Source organism: Symphodus melops (genome assembly GCF_947650265.1).
Source record: "Symphodus melops genome assembly, chromosome: 13".
NCBI lineage: Eukaryota > Metazoa > Chordata > Actinopteri > Labriformes > Labridae > Symphodus > Symphodus melops.
In genome coordinates, this window is record NC_136703.1 from 15329698 (window position 1) to 15352262 (window position 22565).

At 38.9% G+C, this 22565-nt stretch overlaps 2 protein-coding genes across 5 annotated transcripts in view; both read right to left on the reverse strand.

Moving 5' to 3' along the window:
- kcna10a (potassium voltage-gated channel, shaker-related subfamily, member 10a) overlaps positions 1-22565 on the reverse strand; it is a 96600-nt gene that overhangs the window by 5511 nt on the left and 68524 nt on the right. Inside the window, exon 3 of the mRNA XM_079360141.1 lies at positions 8282-8460. The gene's annotated coding sequence lies outside the window, so the exon portion shown is untranslated. The remainder of the gene's footprint in view (positions 1-8281; positions 8461-22565) is intronic.
- kcna2b (potassium voltage-gated channel, shaker-related subfamily, member 2b) lies at positions 18608-22293 on the reverse strand. 4 transcript variants are annotated; one of them, XM_079360145.1, is made up of 4 exons: positions 21875-22293; positions 20915-21037; positions 20064-20226; positions 18608-19946 (listed from the first exon to the last, which is right to left on the reverse strand). In XM_079360145.1, exons 3-4 carry the CDS (start codon positions 20110-20112, stop codon positions 18616-18618), a joined length of 1380 nt encoding a protein of 459 aa, XP_079216271.1. In that variant the 5' UTR covers positions 20113-20226; positions 20915-21037; positions 21875-22293; the 3' UTR covers positions 18608-18615. The 4 variants fall into 4 exon arrangements, with proteins under 4 accessions (XP_079216271.1, XP_079216270.1, XP_079216268.1 ...); XM_079360144.1 differs by having other exon boundaries at positions 18608-20226; positions 21902-22293; XM_079360142.1 differs by having other exon boundaries at positions 18608-20226.

Below are 22565 nucleotides of genomic sequence, written 5' to 3' on the forward strand. Positions count from 1 at the left end.
TCTTATAAGGTCAGGCAAAGGAAAAGTGAAATTTGACTGAATAACCTTTGAAATGGGGACTTTAGGTGAGGTACTGCTCATCAAATGCAATGTTGAAAAATCTACTCCCTGGATTCTCTCTATTCAAGGTGGAAGAAACGCTTACTGACTAAGTAAAAACAAGCACTATAGAGACAAGCACATAGATGGTGACTCACACAAGCAGCACACACCTTACCTTCCCTAGCAGGAAGTCTACAGAAAAAGTGTCTATCAATATGCTGTGAAAAAGCACAAACAGGAGACGAAAAAGCTCTGTCCCAAGTTCTGCCAAAGCCATTGCTTTTGCTAAATCCTCAAATGGCATCAGAACGACTAATCTATCATAGACTACAAGGGGTAACCTTATGCTGGAGTAGAAACAAGAGCTGGGACAAAGGTCACAAGCACACACACGAACACATGCAAACAAGCATGCAAACAGGCTACAAAAAAACAAACAAAAAAAACAAACAAAGAGGGTCAGCAGGGGAAAAAAATTGCAATATTTCTTTATTAATATTTTGTGTATGCATGGACACATATGTGTTTGAGTGTTTGTGTCTGTGTGCTGCTAAGCCCTATATCAGTGACCTGTGTGGTGTGCTTAATGCCCTCTAGACTGCAACTCTGTGATATCCACTGATCTCTCTCACTGCTTGACTCCTTCACACACACACACACACACACACACACACACACACACACACACACACACACACACACACACACACACACACACACACACACACACACACACACACACAGTCACAAGCGATATCTATATCACACTTGTTTACAGTATCACAATAAATAAATGATAGTCAACAATGAATGAGATATTCTTTTACTTAAAACCTTTATGTCCGCTGAGAACATGCATTTTTTAAAACCCTCTGTCTTCCATCACTAAAGCAGAAAAAAAACAGAGAAAGTGAATATCTATAGGGGCCAATGATACTTGCCTACTGCAGAGCTCCACAGAGTAGCACTCAGACCCACTTGATCATACCTCTCTGTCCACACGTTGTAAAACATATTTGTACTCGCAGGCATGTAAGGAAGCTGCCTCCTAACTCTTTTAGAACTGGAGCATGTGCAGAAAACTAGCCAGGATAGTCATGTCATCGCTTTATAATCTGCATGTCTTTCTTTTATTTATTACTTGTATAATTATAAGAAAATTAACTTGTGTTTTTTATCCTTTGACTGTCAAGAGGTTTGACATGTTTGAAGCGCACACAAAATGTTGTATAGGCCTCTTAATCTGATTAATGTCATCATGAGGAACTGTCATGTACAGTCATTAATGTAATCATTCATCCACCACTTCTGGAAACAGAGGACTTGTTTACTTTCTTGCATTGTCTCTTAAAAATGTTGGGATGACAGCAGTGCTAAATAAGTCACTTTGAAAAAGACTCAAAGTGAAAACATAATTTCAGTCTTAATTTAGACCTATGGAAAATGTTGTGAACGCTGTTGATTACATGACCCTTATTAGCAAACGTAACCTTGCCAAAATATTCTATTGTGCACTTGCTAAAATACAAGGATGAACATCAAAAACCCATATTACTTCCTTTGCAATGAGACTGAGTCAGATTTTGAAATGAATCGAAATCAACATAAAACGTGTATTTTTGTTTTGGTATTTAAGTTACACATTCAACCTATTTGTATTTTTCTTAAAAACAACATTAATAAAGGATAACATTTATTTATTTATGTGTAATGACGAGACTGAGAGCTGGCGGGCTACAACTCAGAAGAACCATTAAGAAAGGAATAATAAATTAATATAGTTACCATATATAAAACATTAAACCTATAAGTGTATAATATTCTAAATATAAAGTACATCACAAACGATAATACTTCTACTTATGCATGGAAAAGTTGCGTATCACAGAAGACAAAATGCTTCTATGGCGACATCGTGACCTTGACTTGTGTTAGAACAGCCTTAAACAGAGGTGTCATTTGGGGCCCAAGCCACCCCATGGTGCTCTGACTGTTCTCGCTATGCTATTTATACACAGGGGGAGAAACCCATGAGAGAACCACTCCCAGTACATTTCATGCTCTAATGCACATAAATACAGTCAAGCAGTGACATAAGAGATTATAGAGAAAAAGTGTGGTCAGACTATATAATCCACATGAGAAATATGGTCTTGAATGCTGTTTCTGAGAAACTATACCCTTTAGTGGACTAACCGTTCAGATTTTACAACGTTTGTAAACATGAACAGATGTTCAGGCAGATCGAGCTTAACCACAAGCCAATCCCTTGCTAGGCGGTCGATGAGATGTGCATGTGAATGTCCAATGTAATCCTAAGGACACGATGTCCAATATTTACCTTTAATTTAAAACAGTTTTTTATATTTACCAACTTTTATCTGGTTTGATTAATAATTAGGTTTTGGTTCTATAAAAATCCCTGTTACACCCAGCCAAGTGTCTTAACATCATGCACATGCAGAGTTTCAAAAAGACAATACAAACCTATGATAAGTCAAAGATATATTTTAAGAAAGTTACTAACTAATATCACTTTAAAGTAAAACTAAATAATGTGAAGACTGACCTTCTTTCCTGTGCAAACACACAAAAATACACAGTTTCTCAACCTAATTTCTGCCCCACTCCTTTCAAAAACAATTTATTTTTTCTGAATTCTGTCTCCACCTCTCTTTAATCTATATATTGAAGATCTCTCTGAACAGCTTAAAACTTGCAAGACTGTCTGTATGGTAGGAAATAAAATTATTAACCATTTGATGTATGCTGATGACTAAGTAGTCTTGTCACCTTCTAGTGCTGGCCCTCAGCAACTTTTAAGTATGTACTCGAGTTATGGAGTGCAGTGTGACATTAAGTACAACAGTACGAAGAGCTTTGCCATAATAGTAAAAGCCAAAGATGATCAAAAGCAACATTTTCCTTCATTTTATCTCTGAATAAGCACTGAGTGTGGTGGATAAAGTCAAACATCTGGGACATATTATCAGGAATTACTTTATACTTTATTTGACTTTATTTTGTCAAATGACTCTTCTTCCTCTATGGATTGATTTCACAATTTGGTAAATTTTTATGACTTTGAAACTGCATAATATTAAGTTATTTATTATTATATTGTATTTTACCAATACTTTGATCAATTGCATTCTGAATAAACAACAATGTGCAGTTTTTCTTGAAACTACCTCTAAAGTCACCCAATGAGACTTTCACTGTCTTCATCACATACTGAATCCCCATATTCCAACATACTTTCCTGAATATTATTCATCACACAAATAAATCTTTGACAGATGTTTGCAGCTGAGCAAATTCAGAGAATCTGCAAAACAAACTCTCTCTCTCTCACACACACATACACACACACACACACACACACACACACACACAAGCATGCATGGACATACACACACACACAAGCATGCATGGACATACACACACACACAAGCATGCACGGACATACACAAATACGAGTGTCCACACATTACTGTTAACTTTTCATTACAGGCCACGTTCTCATGTTGATTTACAGTAAACTAAGTATGGCTGACCTTGTGGGTTGTACCCTTTGTTTTGCTCCTGTCCTGACGTGGTGTGGGGTTTCTGGCGGTGTCAGGGCATTGGTTGGGAGAGCTGGTATTTTTGGACGAGAGTTTTGACCCTATTAAGCAGATTAATACAGGCTGGGGAGCTCAGTGCTATAAGCCGAGGGATCTCTTCTGTCAGATCAACACTGATACTAGTGAGCCATCTCAGATAGGCACACAAACACAAAAAGTTACATACCCGAACAAACATCGCACACATACACACACGCAGAAACACAGGGAGAGGCTGCCTGTAATATATTTCTTTAATGTATCAGGCAGAAAGTACAGCTTGAACACATTGGTCACTGTTTACGCTTGTTATACCCTTACTGGGGAAATTAAAATATATTACGGTGGTTAAGTTGCTGTTAAGAACACTCTGCTAAAGACAAGATGAAAATTAAGTAAATTTACTGAAATTAAGGGCTAGTTATTTTTTAATAATACATTTATAGTAATTTATGAAGGCCTTTTTTCCCAAGCAAAAAAATGCAAGCATTTATGTGTAAATGTGTAAAACTGAATATTTGTAATGCCATATGATGAGGAAAAATTAATTAATTTGGTCTGCTTTTATTAAACACACAGATCTGTTTTAAATCAATAGTGACAAGATATTTAATATGAGTCAATAAATAATCATTATTACAGTAGCAGCCATAATAAAAAAGAAAGTTTCCACTTTGGAACATCACAGTTTTAGATGACCAAAATTACAAATCAGTAGAATCTTAGAAGACCAGGGTTATGCGATCATGTTCAATATTTGACAATATCTAGAGGGAAATTATACATTCACATATCCACAAATACACAACATTTTTATTTTTCTTGCTTGGACTGAAAAAAAAATCCACGAACAAATCTGCTGTGCACCCACAACATCAAAAATACTGTTTACACACTACTAGACAATATAGTGCAGATGGCCATTGAGAGAATATTTTTAATTAAAAAACATCTATTATCCCAACAACAGATTTTTAGAATATCATAACCCTCTCTCTCTCTCTCTTGAGCTTTTAAATCACTTACACAAAGATGAATTACAAATGTCCATTTGGTAATGCAGTTCACATAACCAAAGCCAAACGCTGCTGCTCATTAATGGAGCTTAATATAGTATCAAAATGGAGCATCAGTGATATTTAGTGTGTTACTCTCATAGGATGTTTGTGAGCTCATGTGTTTGTTTGCGCACGTGGAGAGTGTCCTCCAAGGACAAAAGTGAGCAAATGAAACACAAACATTGGGACACACAAACTGCACAAGTGAAAAAACAACTGTGGAGAAAAGCAATTGAATTAACTTTTGATATTATTCTTTACCCTCATTATTTTAGCTATTTTATCTTGGTTCACCTCGATTACTTTCCGTATGATCTTAAAACTATAGTTTAAAGTTATTATTTTGGACTTTTGCACTGATGGACTCATAGATGGGTGAACGTAAGTGGCTATGATGTCACAGCAGCACTTTACCAAAGCATAATTCAGGACAATTTACGTAGTTTCAAACAATCAACAAGCAGCCAAATAGGGATATAATAAAATACATTAAAAATAAAAGACACAAAAAACAAATTGCAAATGTTTGTTAAGATCATCCACAAAACTATCAGGGAGAACATCTACAGCCAGATGTGTCTGCCTGTAAGTCATTTAAAATCCTACTCATGTTTCCTCTCTTTTTGTAACTCATTCCAAGTAAAAGGGAGCTGCAAATTTAAATGCCTTTAAGATCCTGGGATCAAAGATTATAAAGACATTTTCTCTTCTGACTAATGGAGGTCAGAAAGTATGACTGAAGTAGAAAGAAGTCCATCCAATTGACATGAGTGTGATGTAAAGACCAAGGGATGCAAGAAGGGCATGTTATATCGTGTGCCTTGCTGTGTTACAATTGAATTTAGGAGAGGAACTGTAGATTGGTAATAATCCACAGCCAGCTACTGCAATATGTTCAAGATCACTTAATACAGAAAATGTGTTATATTATTACCCTCATGCCAGGAGAGCTGAAAAGACATTTCTTGGAATTATGCGAGAAAACCTTTATATATATATATATATATATATATATATATATATATATATATATATATATACACTGCCCTAAAGAATACAGTATTTCTTTGGAGGCAGTTTTGTGTCTACGTGCCATCTCTGCTTTGGGCATTCATAAGACATAAGCTGCTGATGCTGACAGGGGTGTGTCTGCTGGCTGCAGGCCAAGTCCCAGTGCACGGCAGCTGGGACCACAATCCTCACTTGGCCTTTTGACAAGTTACAAACATATACAAGAGGAAGGGAAGTCAGGCAGACTACAGCCAAAATCCCTGCTAATGAATCAAAAACTTCCTGCAGAGAATCTATCAATGGCCTTTATGTAGGCCCTTTACACTAGACTTAGATATGCTTTTTTGCTGGCAGGCTACTGTCAGTTAGTCAGTCAGTGGGATACCCCAACATATTTACAAGACTTTGGGCCATTTTATTGTTCTCTTTATGACACTGAATTGCAATTCAAACATTTTCCTATTGCACCTCATAAACCAGAACAACCTAATCAAAAGCCAGATGATGTAAACTTACATAGTCTTCTTCATAACTGCATGGCCAGATTTATGTCACAATTTACTGAAAGAAACATAAAAAGCATTTACACTTTAACACTGAATATTCACGACACAGTTATCAACAGTCATGCTCTTTCATAACGTCTTCAAGGATTCATCAGGTGGAAGGGATTGATGACATTTTATAACTCTGACTAAACACCTCAGCAGCTGTCATCAGATACTGATTCAAATGTTACTTAATCTATTATGGTGACATAATATATGTGCAACTTTGCTCTGCCCACTTAAAACCAAGTGAGAAGAATGAGAGGGCCACAAAACTGTAAAATTTCAAACACTGTGGAGACAAAAAGTGTTGTGTTCATATTGCACAACATTAAAGTTATACTATGATGCTAAATATGTTAACCTTATTAACCATTATCACATCGACTACAAAAACCTCCTTCTTACATACAAAGCTCTTCACCATCTAGCCCCCACTTACCTCTGCGACCTCCATCACTACAGCCCCTCACACACCCTCAGCTCAACCTCTGCTGGACTGCTAACCCCCCCCCCCCCCATCTCCACCTTCAAATCTCAACTCAAAACCCACCTGTTTGAACTGGCATATTCACTGTAACTGGTCACTGCACACTACACCTGTCGTTTGTTTGTTTTATGTTTGGTTTTAACCTTCTGTGTAAGGTGACCTTGGGTGGCTTAAAAGGCACAATTCAATAAAGTGTATTATCATTATTATTATTATTAACCTCAAAAACAATGAAAGAGACACCATCTCATCCCTCCCACCCTCAACCCTGGATAACCCCTCCCACACACACACACACCCCACCACCACCATCATCATAAGCGTGCCATTCTTCTTCTGAAGAGGGGATTAACCCTGTCTCATTTACAGGAATTCTATGTCAGTTTTTTTAGAAGCCTTTTATTATGCCGGATCCAGACAGGAAAAGTATGCCCATCTGGTCCAGCTCTCTTTTACATATCACTAATCTTATGGCATCCAAAAAAGTAATGCATGTGAATGACATCCAGATATATGCACACACAGATGCAATAAGGCCCAATGACCCCATTCTTATCTGCTTACAAAATAATTCACTTTTGACCGCTAATACTTTTTTGTTGTTGTTGTTGTTGTCATCTGAGTTACAGCTTCAAAATGTAAACATCAACAGACTTAGTATTTGTATTTTTTATCCTGCTGCTGCAATTAAATCTCCCCTACAAGGAATGAAAAAAATTCTGACTCATAACAGCTTGAAAATTTAACAGGTAGAATTAGAACAATCAGTGTATGATCATGAGTGCATGTGTGTGCCATGACAGAGATCAAGGATGGTGTTGCAGGGGACACTGAATGCTTTAGAATATGTGTCGCTTGAAGGAATCTCTTTTCAAACAGTTTACTGAATGCAGATTTGTATCTGTTTTAAGTTTGATTATGAGAATATACTGTATGAAGATGGCATGCAGTCATTGCAGGCTCCATTAGGTCAAAAGGCATTGGATGTATTTTTACCAGATTTTAAACTGTCAATGGTGCAGAAAGGAAATTTCAAAAGGGCAAAAGTACTGTTCTCAGGGTATTTGTGGAGCTGTTCACCTCAGGGATCCAATTTCTTACATCTTAAAGACAAAGATTCTCCTACTTTAGCCACAGCAAGTCTATGTCAAAGCCACTTTGTTGCTCTATTTCTAAAAGATCACATGATAAACTCGCGTAAAATCAGAACGGATGGGGCAGGGCTGTTTAAAGAAAAGTGGGAGGTGCTGCTTTAAAAAAAAAAAATAGTGAACATCTTTCAAAACATCGATATAGGGTGCAATAAGCACGGGAATAAGTTAACAGTCCCGAAGAAAAGGCACACAGCTGGTGTCTATGTCAATGTTGGGTATGAATTCACAAAAAAAGGGTTGCCATTTGAGACTTTTAAAAATGTATGGAAGATGTAAATCCGAAATATATTGTAGTGCGTAACTGTGTGGTAAAAAGTAGAGACGATGTAGCACTTGTTGCATCAGATTGTTACAGGAGAAGAAAGTGGCCTACCTGAAACACAGCTTCGATCTTGGCCACTCCCCGGCTTTCTTAGTGAAAGTTCGGTGCTCCGGGCCGGGCCGGAGGCATGGTCAATGCGCACTGGATCGGCAGACCACCTCGCGCGTGCTGTCACCCCCTGGTTGACCGCACCGACAGCAGGCATGGCGGAGGTGCCCCCGCCAATCACCCTGAGGCCAGATGTGAGAGTGATATAACAACAGCATGATTACGTTTAATTTGGCCAATTCCCCGTTTGCAAAATCCCTGTTTTCTTAGTCCTCCAACCAAAGCTGTATTTGTCTCTCTGTCTCGAGGGGAGGGTAGGAGAGAGAGAGAGAGAGAGAGAGAGAGGGGGGGGGGGGGGGGGGGGGGGGGAGGAGAGAGAGAGAGAGAGGGAGAGAGACTGTGTGAGAGTGAGAGACTAAGTAGATTAAACAAAGGTTGTTTCCTAACCCTGCCTTATGCTTTAGGCTACCATCATCAGTCATACAAACTTGGTCTTGTGAAATTCATAATCTGACTGTAGGGTATATTGCCTGTTTTTTAGCAGCATCAAGTACAACTAAATTAGAGGTTGATCCATCAATTTAAAACCATTGCTGATATGTCTTTTACTGTTTTTCGCTGCATTTTTCTTTCCAGAGGCATTGCCACCAATAAATGCCCATTAAACTTAAACTGAAGTCTCACACACACACACACACACACACACACACACACACACACACACACACACACACACACACACACACACACACACACACACACACACACACACACACACACACACACACACACACACACACACACACACACACACACACACACACACACACACCTTTCTGTATCCTTTTTTTAACATGTAAAAAATACGCATACAAACCATAAACTGAATTATTATGGCTCAACAGTTAATATTTAATTATGATTTCACAAAATAAGCCTTTCAGTTCTGTTTGGTATGTTGTCATAGCCCAACGAAGGTCTTTTCAGGAATCAGAGAAAATAAAAAAGGTGCTTATGAGTGCTGTTTTTGAAAAAAAAAAAAAAAAAAAAAAAAAAATCAAAAACAACAACCATAAACCTAACATTTAATGCTTTTGAGTCCTGCATTTAATGAAGTGATTCAACCTTGGACAGTTATTGCACCACAATGTTAGGTAGTGATATCCAGAAGTTACCATATTGCATTGCACATTGGCCATGTAGGTTATAACGTTAAACTCCCCCTGCTTTAATAAGATTGACTTACTGCCTTGCTTGTTATTATTATATTAAAATCCTCATCTTGTTTAAACTGATGTGTCTGGCACAGATGAGACCACTGGCTGACCCCTGCAACACCCCTGAAGCCTCAGGCAGGGGAGGAGCTGCCTCTGTCTGCCCCTACAACTGACTGGGCATGGATCAGTACAGGGTCACATTGAAGTGTTCTGTATGGATAGGCTGCCCTCTACAGGCCTATAGGGACTAAACTCTTGTATACGCTGACCAATCCCCAGCAATTTGTTATGAAATATTACTACTTCTGCTTCATGACTTTAGGTAAAATGTTCAAGTCCTTGTAACAACGTCTTTCACAAATGGTTCACTGCATGTATCCTATCTTAAGAGTGCATGCAATATAGCCCTGTAACATGAACTGAACTCTTTGTTTTCCCATGAGACCAACATGCATAAGTAGACTCCAGTACCAATGATGATTTTTGTAACAAATTTATTTAAACTGTGAATTGAAACATAAACGAAATAGTAGCTGCATTGTCTTTATTTATTTTATGCTTTTCTTGCATATTTCAGGCTAAAGTACATTTAAAAATATAATACACACACTTGGACGAATTTGCTCTATTTTACAGTTTGAATATGCCATCTTCAAATTCTCCAAGTTGGGATCTTGTTTACTTTAATGATCTATTACACTCTACATTAGGAATTTCTTTGTAAGCTTTGCAGTCTTCAAGCAAGTCTGCATCATTCTTTCTGTCTATGTTTTCATATTCAGGAGTAGTTCTGTTTTCATCTCGACTGTGTCTTACAGCAGGTCTGATCTCCTGCTCCTTTTTCTCTCACTTACCAATAATATTTTGTGCTAGTCCGTTTAACTTGGTTTAAGTTTTTGTGATAATCAATTCTTTTCTTTTCAATTGCAAGGATGATTATTCTGAGTCTGGTCAGGATAATAAAACACATACTTGTTCATGATATTTTGACTTAATCACTAATCTGGGATCCATTAAAAATTGCTATAATGTTTAATCCAGATTAAGATGATTAGTCTTGTGGGTTCTGTGCTTTAACAGTCGACAGATGGAGGGACTAAATTAACTCTTTTGAGGTACAATTACCAAAGCTAGTTAACCATTGACAATTCTCAAGTCACACAGTCAATTATGTAACCGACCTCTATGCTTCCTTGATCAGTACACAACGAGGGATCAAAACAAGATCTTAGCTGTGTACTGTGTGTGTATTGTCGTTTGAGCCTTTAGTAAGGAATGTGGGTAGAAAATATTTAAACCATATTAGAACCTGCCACCTCAAAAACAAGCAACTCACCTGCAGAAAGATGGAGGGTTCTAAAAAAGATTGGAACGAAGACATTTGACATAAGGATGAATTAAAAAATGGTTTTATGTAAATGAATTATTTATGCGGGTGGGATATTTTAAGACCCCCATATCATGTCTGAGAGCAATGAGGAGGTGGAGAACAGAGAGGAGCAGAAAAAAGGGTATCATTCACCGGTTTCTTAACTGAGCGGACTCAACAGTACATCACACACAACTACTTCTCTCCACATGGACTCACACAAAGAATTATTCGAGTCCTTGATGTTCATTAAAACACTTCAACGTTAGAAAAGAATGTCACTCTGCACCGATGTGAATTGTTTTTCACTAGCATAAAGGGGATTAACATTTTTGTAAAAGCCTGTAAAACAATATTAATAGTTTTTGACAGTTTTACCTTTTATCACAGAGCTTATTTCATCTTTTGAATGTAAAATAGCAAAGTAGAAATGAAACAAAGGCCTTTTATAAACAAATCAAATGCTAAATAATACATTGATGTCCAGCTTTGTGTTCAACATGAGGGGATCGCAGAAAGGATGAATGAACAAGGTCTTGTCTAAAGGTTAGTCATTAGATGACTTTCATGAGACAGTAGAAGGAAAATACTATTCACAACTAAGCACAAAAGGCAACCTTAACAACCCCATCCTCATTCCTCTGTAGAGCCAGTCATTAAAACTTCACATGTAGCTGTTGTGGGTATATGTTTGCAGTTTTAAATCCCTTTCATTGTTATAGCATGCGTTTAATTAAATTATCTGATGCATTTGTATTCTTAAAATGATGCCAGTTCAGTGTTTGCACAAGAACTCTGCAAGCATTGTGCATCATGTTGAGTGTCAGCCAAGATACAGCTAAACCTTCCCATTTTTACAAAGACTTGCCGTTTTATTGTTATCGAGGCCCATTGCCAGTGCTGTTTTCAAACTCGGCTTCCTTATTGTTGTGAAAGGACAGGATACTATTTTCAGCAGCCTACACAGAGGTTGTCTCAAGTGTAACTGAGTCTCTGTAATTAAGACAGAGCTGGTTGCGTCGTGCAACGTTAATGCTATAAAGAGAGCAAGGGACACTTTGTATATTCCTTTGTTTTATCATGCATCTTTTTTGGGAGTCCTTTTCTATAAAGGTCAATTCAACATTATTCACTCCCTTTTAACGTTGCTTTTTTTTTTTGCCTCCATATGCTTATTGTTGTAGCAGACTTAACTATAAAAAGATGGAGTGTAGTAAAGACAAAGCTTGCTTGGGAATCTTTCCTGAGTTCTTTTGGTCAAATTCTCCCTAAATGTCACATATAAATGAATTTATGAAAACAATGATCAAACGCAGGAAGAATATGAACCAATCCTAAGACAAAATGATCCTACTGTATCTCTATTCTACTTAATATGATAATTGTGTATGTGTTGCTCGTTTTGCATTGTATAGGCTGCTGTATACTGCAGCTCTTAAACTTTACTCGTGAAAATAACTGATCAATAGAATAAAAGCAACATGTCAGTTTAGACATTGAGCAGTCCATTGTGTATGGCTGTAAGTAAAGGTGTGAGAAGGACAGCAGCCTACAGAATGTGGGTCATACACATAAATCAATTCAGCTCATTAAAAACATCGACAGACTGAAGCTCCCCACTGGCTCTTTTCTTTTCTTATACGTCCACCTTCTACCCACTCCTACTCCACCTTCTCTATCACGCACTACATTTCAAACATGAATTACAATATATTTGTCTGCAATTTATTATTTTACCTTGTAACATGTATTCTTTTTTATTATTATTTAAAGAAAACGCTGTTGCCCAATAGATCTTAAGTTAATGTACACAGTCTACTGGTGGTTAAACTGTAAAGCAATTAGGAGATATTCCCTGTAAACACAAAGGGAACCTTCTGTGGGCTATTTATAGTCCAGCTCTTCCAAAGTGGGGAGAGCAGTGATTCAAAAAGGGTTTCCCCTCCTCCACATGTACAGATGTACACACAGTATGGTTCTCCCTATGGATCCTGGTGTGCTATAAAGAAAGTTCAGGTTGACAAGCCATTAACTGGGCTGGGTATTGGGTTACAAATCAGCTCATATTGAAATGTGCAAGTGTTCACAGCTTGTGAGACATTCACATCTATTACAAATTGCTTCGTGCTACATTCAAACACAAGCACAATATATTAAAGTGACAGGCCTAAGACAAGAACGAGGGCAGGTAAACATTGGTAATATATTCCTTTTATCATCTTCTGTGTGCCGCAATAAATTACAGTACCTGGTAAACATCACAGACAGGTGAAAGAATGATGTGTGCCTAAAGAAGGAAATATTCATTGTGCAAGTAAGCGGCATCTTAAAATCTGTGTAAACCTTCGGTCCCATTTGCAAAATACTTATTGCTAAAACAAAATGTTTGGGTTCACTTGAAATTATTTTGTAAATAAAGCCTACAGCTAAAGCATTACGCTTTGTAAAGAAACTCCATTGGTTGTCTATAAATGTTTTCATTTTAATCATTTTGCATGGTTGCTTACACACTTAAAGACATAAGGAGACCACCTTTCCAGGATAATCTATCAGTAATATAGGTTTTGATCATTTTAGTGGGTGCACTTTTCATTGTTTTATTATCTAAAAAATAACAAACTAGGGCATAAAAGAGGATGCTTGATGGAAAACCTATTGCCCTTATATTAATTTGATAATTATCTGATGCCTGCTTAAAATCAGCCCTGTGATTGACAGAAGAGGGTGCACCTCGCTAGATAGCTGGGATTGGCTTCAGTCCCTGTGACCCCCCCCCCAAAATAAATAAATAAATAAATAAAATAAATAAAGGATAAGCAATGTAGATAATGGATGGATTGTGGATAGATGCTTAAAAGCATGTTTGTATGTTACCTGCAAAATATAGCATGGGGCCTTAGATGATATACCTGAAAGGAAATCTACTGGTAATAAAACAATGCTGTCCTTCACTGGTGAACAGCTTAAATCTTAAAGCTTTTTTTTTTTTTTTTTTTAAATAAATGTTGGCCTTAAAAAAAGGGGTATACTGGAAGACAAGGAAAGGGAAGTGCCATATTTGTAAGATGAGCTAAACCACAAATAAGTGATACAGTCGTTGGCTTTAAAAAACACTTGAGTGGAGCTCCTGTTTAGTACATATATAATCAAACAGCAGTCAGAGGATCAATAGCCATCAGTTATCTGGAAAGCTACCAGGATGCTGTCCTGAGCTGACATCCCGGAACCCTGCCAACTGAGACAACCAGAGGGAGCATTATACTCCAGCTAATATGCGTCTGAGAGGAGAATCAGATCATCCACTCTACATTACTCCCATCCTTAGAGCTGATGGGGTAGCAGAGAAGGAGAAGGATGAAAACAAGAGAAGATGTGAGATATGAAATATGAGAGCAGACAATTGTAGAGAGGAAAAACTCGAGCAGTAGCAATGAGAGCATAAAGGGAAAGAAAACAAGAGGTGAAATTATCATTTCAAGCTACCAAAGGAAGTGTTATGCTCTCTGAAATGACACTGATAGAGAGAATGTCTTGTACTTGTCTCACTCTACAGTGAACCAGGAGTCAAGAGCATTTTGTACTCCTCCTCTCTCGTTGGAATTAAAAATAGCCCACTTGGCTTTCTCTGTAAACTCCAGAGAATAAGATTTACTTAAGGAGAGAAGCAGGACTCAAAACCATTCAGGAGGTGAGCGTCCATAATCAATTCTAAGATACCTTTTGTAATGGACTTAAGAGCAGCCAATCCAGGAGTACTTTTATTTATTTATGTATATGGAGCTAATCAAATGGTTCTAAATCTTCTTCTTCTACTACTGTTGCTGCTGCTACTGCTACAGCTACTACTACTACTACTACTACTACTACTACTACTACTACTCAGCATTTACAACAGGTTAAAGCACATTAATCAGACAAAAAAGCACAACAGTGGCCTGAGGTTATCATAAAGATGTTATTGACATTATCATCAGCAATATTGTTCATAATAGTTTTCTGATTTACATGTATTTTAATGATGAACATCCCTCCAAGGATTTTGCGTAATAATCTGTTCATACATTAGTCCTTGTGAATGGTATGGCAAGTGTGAGGATGCATATTTCCTTTGTGTTACAATACACAGTTTGCCTTTTGGTTTTTCCTTAACATGGTCAACAACAAAAAAAAGGATTTCAATAGACAGTTAAGTCCCAATATGAGTAGATAATGCAGTACAGTGAAGAAGCTGAGTATTTTCTAGACTAACATGTGAGACTGTGAAGTAGAAGTAGTAAGTTTGAGGTGAGGTAAATGAGTAAATACAGACAGATTCCACTGACCAAGGCCGGCATGTGTATTTCAATCCAACCTCAGCTCCTACACTGTTTCAGCTGATTTGAATAACATTCAAATAGAAAATAACAATGAAAACAACAGTTTATACATACAGTGTCTGATGACACAAATAAGTTAACGTTCTCATAGAAATCATATTTCTTCTTTGATTATGTCATACACTCACATCTTTAATCCCTGAAGCATATTACACCTAAGACATCATTCACAGACTATGCAAGTTTAGTTTCTTTGATTAATTCAGCAAGCATACACTTTGATTCCCTGCTACACAGCGATCTGTACATGGCAGAAGCTCATTATGCAGCTTTTAAGACATCATTGAAAGCAGTTGTTACTCTTAAATACATCGTTTACATGGCTACGTGTTTTCACCACCTGTAGTGGTTACGAGTCTGTTCACTGTGTGGCTTTTAAGTTTGATAGAACCGGTGATGTCTGTCTTGACAGCAGAAGTGGCCACAAAGGTGTATGATCAGGCAGTGTGTGTACACGTGTGTACACCAGCCGTATATATGTAACAGTATCCGGTGTGCGTTTTAAATATCCTCTTGTCAGTGTTGTGTTGTACAGCAAACATGTTCTCCTTGGATCAGATTGTCCTGATGTGCCGTCCAGCACTTTTACTTTCCAGGAGAGGGTTGGTGTCAAGACACAGTGTCATTTCAATGATGTGCTTGGTAACAAGAGAGGAAAAGACGGCAGTACAGACAAAGCTTTTAAGCCACATACAGTCACAGAAGTGTTCCAGTACACAAGAACAGTTTAGAAAAGTACACATCAGAGAAAAAGAAAAAGGTGTGGGCAGTGTTTATCTTCACTATCATGTTTACCTTTCAATTCCCAGTATATGTCTCTGGCAGTTACAGCAGCTTTCACATTCCCCTGTTTCTTAGTTTGATATACTTCATGCCCATGTTCAGTGTATTCTCAGGCAGTAAAAGCTAGCCTACACTAAGATAGAATAAAATATACGGAGCACCATATCGTTCTGGCCTTGAGTCAAGAGGAGCATTTTTTTTTTTTTTTTTAAAGACAGCATCCACATTGTTTCTTAAGATACACCTTCAGCTTCTGTGTATATAAAAGGCCTTTGTTTCTCTTGTAATCTCTTTCTATCACACACACACACACACACAAACATAGTAACTGTACACAGACAACATTACACGCAGCGTGATGGACCTATACATCAGAGATAATGGCACTCAGACAGTCCCTTGGAGCCTAATGATACACTTGGCTGAGCAAAAAGTCTGTCGATTTTAATCCCTGTGCATCAACTGTACTAGCAGCAGATGCTTTCACTGCGATACACAACTGCTGGGTTGTCATTGTAACTGAATCTAAAAACTTTAAAGCTGAAGGCAGCCCGATGCTGACCTATGGAACAGATATCTGGATCAGCTCTCTGTGTTTTCTGTGTAAGTCTGGTTTTATTTTCTCTCTTCTGAAGCTACTTTCTCAATCCTCTCTAACAATTATTTTCCTGGACACACGACCCCTCTTTGAATAAATACTTCAAATGTGTCATGACAACAGCATTTCAGATAGCGATGGCAAGGATGATACATATGCAGAGCTTGACACATTAAAACAAGATACTTGTCTTTCAGGATATTGCACATTAGTGTTAGTACCTCTAGAGATATAGGAGTATATTTATGTCAAGGATTATTTATACTTATTCATGCTACAATAAATACTTTTATGGACATGCAGTTCAACAATAGCAGAATAACATTGATTTGATATAAAGCTGATGAAAAACATGTTGCTTAGGTCCTGCATCATAGGAGATATGTGCCAATGAAGTGATTTTCAGATACTATAAGATTGGAAAAAAAATTCAATATGAAAAACTGCTGCAATATGAAATATGAAAACACTTGCTGCAATTCAATCTAACAGGGAAGGTACACTGAAAGGCAGGCACAGATTACTTTTTGTAGCTGTTGTTAAAGTTGGGGATACATAAGAATAAGTGCACTACGGCTTAAATTGAACATTAATCTAATTTATTGTGCTCCTGGATAACCATGGCACAGTTACAGATTACCTAATGGTAAGATTTTTCTTCTCAGTAAACTAGCCATAGATGGCCCCGAAAGGTGATAGAAACAATTGATACTGATATTGTTCAATTTGAATTGAACACTGAGCTCTTCCTTTGATATTCAGCCAATAGAATCCCCACTGAGAAATGTCGAGTCCTTAAACCCCTCCATTATTTGTAGATCACAACTACAGTCTTAAAATGAACTCCCAGATATTAAAAAAAAAAATCTCACCGTTTTCTCTCCTTCAACTTATTGAATCTATTTCTACAAATATGGAATGCTATAAAGTCAAGAAACGCATCATACCAGACATTACTCACTGTGTCTTTTACAGTGCACCTGGGTGATGCTTGAAGAGACACTTAAAGATGGCGTTAGAGGACAATTGATGGAGAAATAGGCACTGAGTTGGAAAACTGTAGAGAAAATATGCATCTTTGTTTCTTTGTGTAACTCTAAAAAGAAATGTACTTGACAAGCAGACAATCATCATATTGCTAAAAACAAAGACAAAGCATCAAATCAAATGAGCACACGCGACTAAATGATGAGGCATTTCCTTTGTTTGGACCCGTCTTCTACTCAGCATTGGCTGTTAAGAAAAATAGGCAGAGCACACCACTATACACTTGGACATCATTATGGAAAAATGTAAGGACAAAAAGGTTTGCTATGGGGGTCCAGAGTAACAGCGCTGTCATTTATCTGTTGGTCTCTACAGAGCTTGTACTAGACTAATATCTAGAAAGGGCCATGAGAGGAGTGCTCATACCCTCAGGCCTCTTCTCAGACAAAAACATTCGTATTGCTCTCTTCTGTTGGTAGTTCAGTTTTCCCCCGACAGAACAGCTGCAATATCATTGATTTGTTTTTTCTCTGAGTCAGGACCATGGCAGTTACAGCAGCAGATTAAAGTTGCACAGGAATGCTGATAGTATGGTCTGTTATTAATCACAATTGAATATGTTAAGTTACATTTACAAGTTAAATGTATGTTGATCTCAGTTATTTCTTGTGCATTTTCTTCCATGTCTGAGCAGATTCCTTATGCTAATATTAGGCTACAACATGGCTACTGTTGCGAGCAGAATGACTACTGGCACACTGGTACGACTATCTCCATGCAGACACTGACAAAGTCCTACATAAGACGAGTGGCGGATCAATGACACAGTGTGAGCTTTGGAATGTCAGAGAACATTAAAGTCCTCAATACAACCTCTCAAACTTAATCCCTTCCTTCTGCTCTAGACTCCCAAAGAGGGCGCCATATGGTCAATAACAAGGAGTTACATCCTCCAGTTACAGTCCTTATAGACCCCAACTCAAGTAAACCTTCAACAGCAGCTTACATTATACATCGGTACGCATCTTAGTGATGTTTACATAGTTTGTGTTGGCCAGGGTGCAGTTCCCCGTTTTCGTGGCCTCTGGTCTGAAGTCATCACTGCTGTGGTTCACAGCATCTTGGATCTCCACATAGTCCGATTTACTGAGGGTGGATCCACTGCCACTCCGACCGCTCTTTTTCAGATCGTCGGCTGAGCTGACTTTAGGCACACTTGGGATATTCAGATACTGTGCCTGCTCTTCGCCCTCCGTCTCTCTGTGGTAGAAGTAGTTGAAGTTTGACACAATGACAGGAACAGGCAGGGCGATAGTCAGCACACCAGCGATAGCACAAAGAGAGCCCACAATCTTTCCTCCGATGGTTGTTGGGACCATGTCTCCATAGCCCACTGTGGTCATTGAAACAACTGCCCACCAGAAGGCCTCAGGGATACTGCTGAACTGGGAGTTTGGCTCGTCTGCTTCCGCGAAGTACACGGCACTTGAGAAGAGGATCACACCAATAAACAGGAAAAAGATTAGAAGACCTAGCTCTCGCATACTGGCCTTCAGAGTCTGTCCCAGGATCTGCAGCCCCTTGGAGTGGCGTGAGAGTTTGAAGATACGAAACACCCTCACCAGACGAATGACACGAAGAATAGCCAAAGACATAGCTTGTTGCCCTGTCTCTCTGTCCTCAGGCTTCTCTGCAAGTTCTGTGCCCAGGGTGATGAAGTAGGGGATGATCGCCACGATATCAATAATGTTCATGATGTTTCCAAAAAATCCAGCTTTACTCGGACAGGCGAAAAACCTCACAAGGAACTCAAAGGAGAACCAGATGATGCAGAGGGTCTCCACAATAAAGAAAGGATCTGTAAAATAAGTTGAACCTTGATAGACATAGGTGGCATTGGTCTGGAGTGGATAGTTGTACATCTCCTCTTCATCATTTCGGAAAATAGGCAGCGTCTCCAGACAGAAGCTTACGATAGAGATAAGAATCACCATGACAGAGATTATGGCAATGATGCGAGCAGGACCCGAGCTCTCTGGATACTCAAAAAGCAGCCATACTTGTCTCTGAAACTCATTCTCTGGCAGAGGCCTCTCTTCCTCTTTTATAAAACCTTCATCCTCCCTGAAGATTTCCATAGCCTCCTCACCCAATTCATAAAACCGGATCTCCTCAGAAAAAATGTCCAGTGTCACATTAACAGGCCGACGCAGCCTCCCTCCTGATTGGTAATAATACAAAATAGCATCAAAACTGGGTCGATTCCGGTCAAAAAAGTATTCATTCCGGAGAGGATCAAAATACCTCATCCGTTTCTTAGGATCCCCAAGCAGCGTCTCTGGAAATTGAGAGAGAGTTTTAAGCTGTGTCTCAAAGCGCAAGCCTGAAATGTTGATGACGACCCTCTCACAGCAGTCATGGTCCGGCTCTGGGTTGTACTGGTCATGAGGCTGACCTGGTTGCGCAGCTGCTTCATCCACAGTGTCGCTGGTAGCAACTGTCATGCTGGAAGGAGATGGGACCTGCAGGATTCAGATAGGGTGGGGCCAAGTCTGGCCGGGAGAAGAGGAAAGCCTCCACACACAGGTGGATTCTGGTACAGACAGTTCTGCCTGTGGCTAGTAGACAGAGTAGAAAGTAGAGAAAGACTGCAAAAATTAATGCTATGAGAAAGACCACTCACCATTTTAAAATAATTCATTAACTCAGATTGTGTGCATGTGTATTCAAAACCTACACTGGTATCCATTTTTGGATTATCTAAATTTAACATCTGCCCAGGAACACTGTGTTATTTGAAAAAGGGCAAGAGCATAAAAGTTGACTATAAAAAGTGGGGGGTGGGGGAATTGGCTCCATTGTGTCTATGTGTATTAGGTTTTGAGTTCTCTCTCATATGAGCACACTGCAGGATCAATATGCTAGCCAGTAATACTGTATCAGCTCTCACAGGGTTCAATTATAACCAACCAATCTGATTATGTGCTGAGTGCTCCGTACCATCTTTGAGGAAGTGTCCCTGCCTGTATGTGAGATATGACCAATATTCCCTCCATGAGCCAAGAGAAACATCATCAATTTATTGATCCAATTAAAAGTTGTTTGCTTTCGTTAGTAAATATTATTAAGCCATGTTTTCAAAGCCAATGGCTGAGTTATACTGTAACTGCATCAGGGCTTTAAACTGGAAACCTCAAACTCCTTAGGCTACTGAAAAAACATAGGTTTCATGATTGCAACGAAAGAAAAAGCAGAAACACTAGCACAGATGCAACAGCTTCTAAAAATAACTCCAAAAAGTCGTACCTTACTCCTCAGGCACGTATCAGGCCAGACCAAAGACCTTAGCAGAAGTACCTGCTCAAAAGTCAGCCTCCACGGTCAAAGCAGCTCCTCCCTGTCAGCCATATATCAGCCCAAACTCCGGCTCTGCAGCAACGCAGCAGCGGGAATGTGAGAGGGGACAAGGCGTGAGGATGCATGAGTAACCCCCCCATGCGTGAGTGACCAGCAGACACATGCTGAGATGCAGCTAGGCTACAGGTTGAAGCATGTAGGGGCGTTGGGGTGTGGGGGGCGAGGATGTTGTCGTTGGAGAAAAACTCATCTTAAAATGCCGGCAGCTGCAAAACATGACGCCTCCGGTTCAGAACAATAAGCGGCAGCTTGCAACAACAGCAAAGGTGATCCTGCTGATCTGCAGAGACTTATTGTGGAAGGCAGGCGTTGCTTTCAGTGTGAGTTCATGCTCGGTGGTCTCATATAAAGTGAAATCACCTGTTTGATCCCCAAGGATGTTTTTTGCTTCAGTGTATTGCTTCAATTTAATTTAATTTTTTAAAATTCCATCCATCACGTCAGTTCCACTGTCTTTTTTCTGATGGGGAATATCCATATGAAAAAACGAATGATGCACATTAGCAACAACTGGAGGCTTATGTTGACAACCCATTCCATGAAGTAACACAATCCTTTGATGGCGTCTTAAAAGGTTAGAAACTATTTATGTGGTGATACGTTTGTGACAAAGCAGCCAAATCCATGCACTGGGATATTCGATTACTAAATTACAGTGTTGTTGTTAAATGGCAAGCACGAGTGAGTTAGTTTGGAGTGGCAGGTGCCAGACATGCTCAAGCAATTTGCAGCCCCCTTCCTGTGTAGATCATGGACAGCCACAATAGACTCCATGCATTAAACAAAGCAGCATAGCATTATCTGTCACTCTGAAGCATCATTTCAGATAATGGCATGCACGGAATTCACCCTGATTCTCTCGTTGTGCTGACGCACGTATGTTTCCAGTTTGTGTCCTCTTGGTGCCGTGAGGTCGTGAGTCCATTCCTTTAAAATCTGTCCTTCTTCCCTTGTGAGACTGATATCTCCGGCTGCTGTTATCTCATCACGACCAGCAGTAGCAACCGGGTCTTACCGAGTCTCTCATATTTCACTAAAATTCACCATAGTTGAGACGCGTGGGCTGCAGAAGTGCTTCGTAACGCATACTAACAGCTTCTTGAGCGCCTCGCCCCATCTCCTTGCGCTCCCCCCTCACCCGACACTCATGTTCTCATTGCTACACATTAAAGGGGAAGAAGCATCGCCCACCACGGGGAGGAAACTGTTTTTGGTTCATTAAACATTAACGGACGAAAAGGACGAAACAAACAAACAAAAAATAAACTTTTAACTGTAGAAACTTGTACAACAAAAAACTAATAAATTGTTTTCTCCAATTTCATTATTGTCCTCTGCATCTACTTTTTTTTTTTCTTCAAACAAACAATATCACATTTTCATTTGTTTAGAATGTATAAGGAAAGTAATGAACTAAAAATACAATATAGGGCAATAAATTAAATGAATGAGATGTTGATGTTTGAATACAAAGGCTTTCATGTGTTCACACAGTATGTCACTGGTTTCGAACCATGTGTGCCACATGTCAGGTCCTTCA

Coding starts and splice junctions, on each gene's coding strand:
- kcna2b (XM_079360144.1), bottom strand. CDS start 20,112: ATGACAGTTGCTACCAGCGACACTGTGGATGAAGCAGCTGCGCAACCA.